This window comes from Euphorbia lathyris, chromosome 6 (assembly GCF_963576675.1).
Source record: "Euphorbia lathyris chromosome 6, ddEupLath1.1, whole genome shotgun sequence".
Classification (NCBI taxonomy): Eukaryota; Viridiplantae; Streptophyta; class Magnoliopsida; order Malpighiales; family Euphorbiaceae; genus Euphorbia; species Euphorbia lathyris.
The window spans coordinates 32,837,466-32,845,148 of NC_088915.1; the positions used below are offsets into that span (position 1 = coordinate 32,837,466).

At 35.6% G+C, this 7,683-nt stretch overlaps 1 protein-coding gene across 1 annotated transcript; it reads right to left on the minus strand.

Moving 5' to 3' along the window:
* Positions 1-1,883: 1,883 nt before the first annotated feature.
* On the minus strand, positions 1,884-7,352 carry LOC136234242 (ATP-dependent zinc metalloprotease FTSH 10, mitochondrial-like). The gene is made up of 8 exons (XM_066024040.1): positions 7,026-7,352; positions 6,733-6,946; positions 6,588-6,659; positions 6,175-6,302; positions 4,400-4,888; positions 3,445-4,212; positions 2,697-2,924; positions 1,884-2,494 (listed from the first exon to the last, which is right to left on the minus strand). Exons 1-8 carry the CDS (start codon positions 7,071-7,073, stop codon positions 2,024-2,026), a joined length of 2,418 nt encoding a protein of 805 aa, XP_065880112.1. The 5' UTR covers positions 7,074-7,352; the 3' UTR covers positions 1,884-2,023.
* Between the last annotated feature and the right edge of the window lie 331 nt (positions 7,353-7,683).

Here is a 7,683-nt window from a genome sequence, read left to right on the forward strand (position 1 = left end):
ACTTATAAATTGTACGTAGAGCATTCTTTTTTTTATCAATAGGAGATATAATTGACTGTTCTCGAAACATATTGTGCAACGTCCTCAAGTCCGCTGCAAACAGTTATTTATTCTATTCTGATGCGTTTCTTTCTTGCTACGTTCCATCGTTCGAGCAAGATCGAGTTGAGCCTAATTAGCATTCCGAGCAGAACTGCTAGTGCCGCACGAGGTTGGTGATTGTGAGAATTCCACCCATGATACATTTGAGAGGTTATTTGTTCCAAATAAGCAAGTTGAATGGGTTAATTGTAACTTTTTGAAATTCAGGAGTCATTTGCAGTTTTTGAACAGTTTGGAAGGCTAGAAATGCATTAGGACTAAATATTTATGTAGAATGGGATTGAAGAGATAAGTTTTATTGTTTGTTTCAAAGGTTGTTCTCATTTGAAAAGTGCAACGACCATGAATTTCAAGAGTTGAGATTCATGACCAAAGAATTTGATGTCAAAAGATGAAGCTTCGTTATACATCTGAAAACTACATAATAAAATGGGATTCAAGAAAGTCATCAATTAATAATTTTGTGTTTCAAGAAAGGCTTCAAGAAAGTCATATTCAAACTATTGATCTATAATATTGATTTATTATTTCGTAATATTTATTAGGGATGGCAACGAGTACTGTACCTGCAGGTACCCCGCACTATACGACCCTAATGAGACTATCCATACCATGTATAAAAGGGTATGGGATCAAAACCATTACCCGTTAGGATAATGGGACGGATATGTGAATACCCCCAGGGTACCCGGTACCCGTTACTTGTCATAACTTTTTTTATATATTAATAAATATCATTATTTTTTAGATGTATTACGTGAGATTTCAACCCAATCTTTTATTTTTCAACCATTGGGTGATACCACTAAAATACTTTATTCTTATTAGTTAAGGTTCAATTTGTTCAATTTTTAGATAAATGATTTATTAAATCTATACTTTGTTAAATTTGTAATATTTTTTGTTTTATTTATTGATTATTAACGGGTAAAGGTACCCCGTGAATTAAATGGGATGAGTATGGGATGCAAAAAGTATACCCGCTATGGTAATGGGACGGATACATGTAATTAAAAAATAAAAGGATAAGAATTTGGGATTGGCATTACTCGCGGGTACGCTACCCATTATCATCACTAATATTTATCATTTAGCTTATCTAATCTTTGATTTGTTATTTGATAATATTTATTCCGCCTCTGACCTATCCAAAATTATGGGTTTTGGCTATTGACTTATTGTTTGGTAACATTTGCCCATGATCTATCCAAACGGTTTACTTTCGCCTTTTACCTATTATTTAGTTACATTTGCCCCTTGAACTATCAAAAATTGGTAAAATCTCAATCAATGTATAGATGGTAGAGATTCCAATTTTGAATGAGTCGGGGAGCAAATATAACCAACTAATAGATTAGAGTGCAAAGACTAATATTTTAAATAGATTATGGATCAAACAATAAATCAAGGACCAAAAATCAACAATTTTGGTAATAATAAATCAAGGCCAAAAACCAACAATTTTAATAGATCAGTGATCAAATAATGCTTTAATCCTATTGATATTTATCTCATGACCTATTATTTGATAATATTTTATCCCTCATTTATCAAAATTGGTGAAATTTCAATAAATGTAAATGATAAATTTAACAGTTCCCAAAACAATTTAAAGGGTGTGCAACTTGTTTAATTTTTGGACCCAAAACTAGAAAAGAATAAGCTAGACAATTAGTGGCTAGTTTCCTTTAAGAATGCCATTCACAACCATTGCTCGCTTTGCTTTCAAACAGAAACTTCACAATAAATAACCAAAAGAGAGGAAGTTCACAACGGGTGCGGTCTGAGAAGCCAAGTGATGTATTTATTCTGTAATTTTTAATATAAAGATGGCATTTCCATAAAAACAATGGAATAAGTTACAATTTTAAAGAGATGGAAATAGTATGTACAAATACAGAAAAAAAACTGTCTTAAAATGTTAGGCAGGGACAACACTTATGGATGAAGTATCATCATCCTCACTACTGCTCTCTGAAATTTCTGAAACCTTGTCTTCCTCTTTGAAACCTTCCTTAAATATGTCATAGTTTGAAACCTCCTCTGATTTAAATGGCCGCTCGCCCAAAACCCTAATCAGATCATGTTGGTGTAGAACTTCCTTCTCTAGCAACAGTTGAGCAACCTCAGCCACTTGTTCTCTGTGTTCTTCGATCACTTGAACCGTCTTTTCATATGCCTTGCCCACCCACTCGCGCACTTCACTGTCTATTAGTGCCGCAGTCTTGCTGCTGTATGGCTTCGACATCTCTAATCCTCCATCTTCCCTTTGAGGGAAAGAAAGTAGACCCACCTTTTCACTAAACCCATATACTGCTACTTGGGCGTAAGTCATTTTAGTCACTTTTTCTAAGTCATTTTGAGCTCCCGTTGATATCTTTCCAATCAAAACCTGCAATTGCAAGTACCCATCACTACAAAATTTCAGGATCAAGGCAATTCTACTAAACGTGCTGCATTATTTTACAAATTACTTGTTCATTCTTTAGTTCTGTGTAGTATAAACTGTGGTCCGCAACCACAATTGTGCCATTTTTGTACCTCATCCAAAAGAATGCATTCAATACAAAGGTACAACAGAATGTCGTAATTACCTGTTCAGCTGCTCGGCCACCAAGAGTCATACACGTTATATCAAAAAGTTGCTCCTTTGTCAAGAGAAGGTTTTCATTTGGAACATACTGCGCAAATCCTAGTGCAGCAGTACCACGTGGAACAATTGTCACTTTCAGAAGCGGTTCTGCATGTTCCAAAAACCAGCCTGTGACAGCATGTCCTGCTTCGTGGTAAGCAACAGTCTCACGCTCCTGCTTGCTTATTACCTGCTTGAAAAGTAAGAATGTTAAATTTTCTTATCCGGGTTCTATGTAATAATCGAACAGATAATCATCAACTCAAAAATATCCTTCAATAAAAATTACTTTAAGCTTAGCAATAAAATTGTTATATACTCTGTTCCACAATACATGTCTTTCTAGAGAATTTTTTTGTTCCATAATACATGTCATTTTGATTCAATCCATGCACATTAATTGCTTATACCCCCATTTAAGTTGCCTTTTTACTTTGGAAATAGACGAAAATTAATTAGTGGATGTAATTAATACAAGGGTAACAAAGTCTTTTAATAAAAATTAATTGTTTTTCTTAATTCTTTTGCCTTAACCTTAAAAGGCATGTATTGTGGAACAGATGGAGTATTATTTATTTATTTGTTGTCATTTTTGTTGGTCCAAAATCTAGGATTCTCGGCATCCAATAGACACCCAACCCATTGTGCAAGGTGTTTAAATTTTAATTCAATCACACTTAAGAAACCTAATGGAATTAAAGATGACATACCTTGTTCTTCTTCTCCAAGCCACCAATTATTCTATCTATTGCTGCCTCAAAATTGTCCATTGTGATCAGCGTTCCTTCATGCCTTGCAGCAATTAGAGCGGCTTCATTACAAACATTTGCAATATCAGCCCCAGCAAATCCAGGAGTGAGGGCTGCAAGTCTTTCAGAGTAAAATGATGGTTCATGATCAAGTTTAAGTTTTTTCAAGTAGATCTTAAAGATTTGCTCACGGCCTTTAATATCAGGCTTATCAATGCAAATTTGCCGATCAAATCGACCTGGCCTTAACAAAGCTTTGTCTAAAATATCAGGCCTATTAGTGCCAGCAAGCACAACAACTCCAGCAGTAGTTGCAAAGCCATCCATTTCTACCAGCAACTGATTAAGGGTACTTTCCCGCTCATCATTGGAACCTGAGAAGCCCCCACGTCCTCTAGCTCTGCCAATTGCATCAATCTCATCAATAAATACAATGCTAGGAGCACACTCCCTTGCTTCCTGAAACAAATTTCTCACTCTAGATGGTCCCACTCCAACAAACATCTCCATGAAATCTGAACCAGATATGGAAAGAAAAGGCACACCAGATTCCCCTGCAGTTGCCTTCGCTAGAAGGGTCTTTCCAGTTCCAGGAGGACCAACCAAAAGTGCACCTTTCGGAATTTTAGCTCCCAGGTCCTCATACTTCTTGGGGTTCTTAAGGAAGTGTACAAACTCCATGATTTCTTGCTTTGCTTCATCACAGCCAGCAACATCTTTGAAGTAGACCTAGAGTAGCACAAGGAAACAAAAAGAAATAAGTGTCAAATAAGATGTGGAAATCTTATGTCCAAAATAATGCTAATAGCATCTTTATAACAGTTAAAGCAAAGGGTAGAACAAAAACTTGATAATGTAAGAAGCTAGGAACAGCAGATTATGCTACCATTATTGACATACAAAATGGAAAGCTCACCTTGTTCTTAGCATTTTTATCCACTTTCGTTATGTGGGCCTTCCCTATGTTGAATATTCCACGGCCACCCTTTCCTCCTCCCCCATCACCAACACCAAATCCACCTTGCATTCTCCGTCCCATGTACATGAGGACTCCCAAAAGCAAGAGAGTTGGTGCAACGAATCCCAACAATTCTTGGTACCAAACCTTCTCAGATTCATATGTAACAGGAACATAGTTATGAGACTTGATTCCTAATGCTTCTTGGGCTTCCTCCAATTTCTCCTCAAAAGAGTTGATACTACCAATGTTGAAGTAATAATGATATTGACCCACTTGTGCTTGGGCAGGGGTACCATTAACAGGACTTTGCACTACATCATCAGTTGTTTGATTCTGAGGAGATGTCCTTACATACACTTTCGCAACTGATTTGTTGGAAACAACTATGCGGTCAACTAAACCAGGTTCCAGAAGCTTATTCTTGAACTCTTGGAAACTAATTTGCTAATATAAAATCCCAAAGTACATGAGCAGAAGGATAGAAAAATGCATCCGCTTAGCAATAAGCATACCAGATCCAAATTAACATGAGAAAGAAGGTTCCCACAGATTGTGGTCATGAATCATAAAAATACAGTGCATGCTAAGTACAAATTAGACAGTATGTGCTCAAATTAAGCCCTCAGCCAAAAGAAATTCATGGGGCAGGCTTATGAAATCCATAACCGAAAAATAAGACTGCCTAAAGAACACACAAAAAAAGGAGTTATCAACCAAAATAAAGTTATCTACTTGATGTCTAGAACCATGATTATGACCTGCAATCTTGCAACCTAACAAAGAGAAGAGGGGGAACAGTTTTGAAAACATGACATGCATATATACTAGCTAATTTCCTGATGGAAAAGGATGTTCCACCACCAGTACAAATTTTCACTATTTACCAGCCCAGAAATACAGATGATAATTTTTCTTTAAAATTTTATCTGCTCAACTGGACTTTCACATTGAAGTCCTAACAATAGTGTACTTCAGTAAGGAGTCACTAACTTCAGCTACAGATAATGGTAATATGGTATAGAAGGGGTTAAATGCATTGTTGGTCACTGAACTTCCATAGTCGTCTCAAAATGGTCATTTGACTTCAATTAGTCTCAGTAAAATCATTGAACTTTGAATTTTTTCTCAATTAAGTCCCTCCGGCAACTTCAAGAGCAAAAAGACACTGCAAAAGTGATGTGGCTGCCACATCAGAACTTTAATGGCTGACTGAAACGACATGTGGCTGCCGCCTAGCTGACCGAAATCGCACGTGTCAGGTAGGTGGTAGCCATGTGTCGTTTTGGTCCGCTATGTGGCAGCCAAGTGTCGTTTCGGCAAGCGGTGAAAGCCATATCATATTTCCGGTGTCTTTTTGCTCTTGAAGCCGCCGGATTGACTTTATTGAGACAAAATTCAAAGTTGAATGATTTTATTGAGACAAATTGAAGTTAAGGGACTATTTTGAGACAACCATGAAACTTCACTAACCAATGGTGCATTTACCCGGTATAGAAGTGAAAACTTAAGTACAAAAACAACCATGCTATAAAAGTAATAGATTTAGAAACTGAAATTGGTCTGTTTTCCTACTTAATATGATTCAAATTGTAAATTGCAATACAATTTGTTTTTCTTAATTTACGTGAACTCTGATGCAGAAGCTTTTTGCATGCTATAACATATCTATTTTAACGAGTGAATCACAGAGCACTTTGTAAAAGAAAAGCGCAAGCGTGTAAACTGCTTACCTCTTTCTCTATAACATCCAAACCAGAAAGCAAGTAAAGCAAAAGCCCTGCTATTATAGAGTAAGGAATTAAGTTGGAAAACCGAATCACATAAATACACTTCCCTCCATCCTTCGTGTTTGAGTGTTCTGAAATTGGGGCATTAAAATAATTCAGTAAGCTAAGTTGTATCTTATTTTGATGATGTAGAATATATATCACTGAAACTATTACAAATTGAAGTGAAGTATAGCAACAACTCATTTCCAACATAGGCTGGCTTGAGTCCATAATAACAATAATCATCCCAGCAACTAGTACACATTAAAGTAAAATAGCCATTTCTTAAAATTCCTACATCTTTTAAGAGAAGACTAAAAGTAGACACAAACTGAAAACTGAAAAAAAAAATTACAAAAATATGAAAACCCGACCTTTAGATTCAGCTTTCTGCTTGTTTCCTTTCGGTATTTCCTTCTTCTCCTTCGGATAAAATTTTTCATAATCTACAAACAAATAACAAAATTAAACCTAAAAAAATCATAATTGGGAAATACATGTTCCTGAACAATAGCTCACTCTTCTTCTTCGGAGCTTGGCTGGAGAACAAACGATGAAGTCTAGGGTTCGCAAGTAGATAATTCAAGTAAGGTATCTCCTTGTGAGCTCCGATTGAAGCCAAGTACGCCCTAAAAACCCCTAATTTTTCATCCCCCCTTGAAACTGCTCCACCTTGGTGTCTGGATATCGCCGATCTCCCAAAACCGCCAACACCGGTGCCACGAAGTACATTCTACCATGCCATAAACAGAAACACATAATCAGATAAAATTCAAGAAAAATAGAAGCAATTTTCAAATAAGAGAACTTACAGCAGGAGAGCATCGAGGCAGCGAGCGACTGAGCTTAGAAAATATCATTTAAAATAGATTGGTAATGCTTCCGATTTTGGGATTATTGAGATAAAATTTGGTATCTTACGGATAAAAAATCTGGGCATTAATTTGTATAGATAATGCGGTAGAAAGAAGAAAAGTATAAAAGGAAATAATAAAGAGAGAAATTATGCTTGCGAATTGGTCGAAGTTTTGAGGTCAGCCATTAGCGATGTAAACTTGGAGAAGAAGATGGAGACTCGAAAACTAGTCTAGCTGCCCATAGATTATTTTGTTCTGTCAATTAATTTAAATTAAATAGTTGCGTTTATTGTTTCTAGCATGTATTTCTATTAAATAAGCTGGTGTTTGATAATTTAAAAAATCATTTAGATATTTCGATTTATCACTTTCTCATATTTATAAAAAATATAATTACAAAAGGATTACAAAAGTAAATTTATGATTTGACTAATTTATAAATAGAGTCTCAGATTTAAAACTTGACAAATAGATATCATGTGTTTTGCATGGCTTATCTAACACCATTTGTTTTTAATAAGGTTATTTCCTTCCTTTTTTTTCTTCATTTTTGTTTTTTTCATATCATACAAAATTATATCGACATATGGTATCTCATGAGTTCTCGAATCAT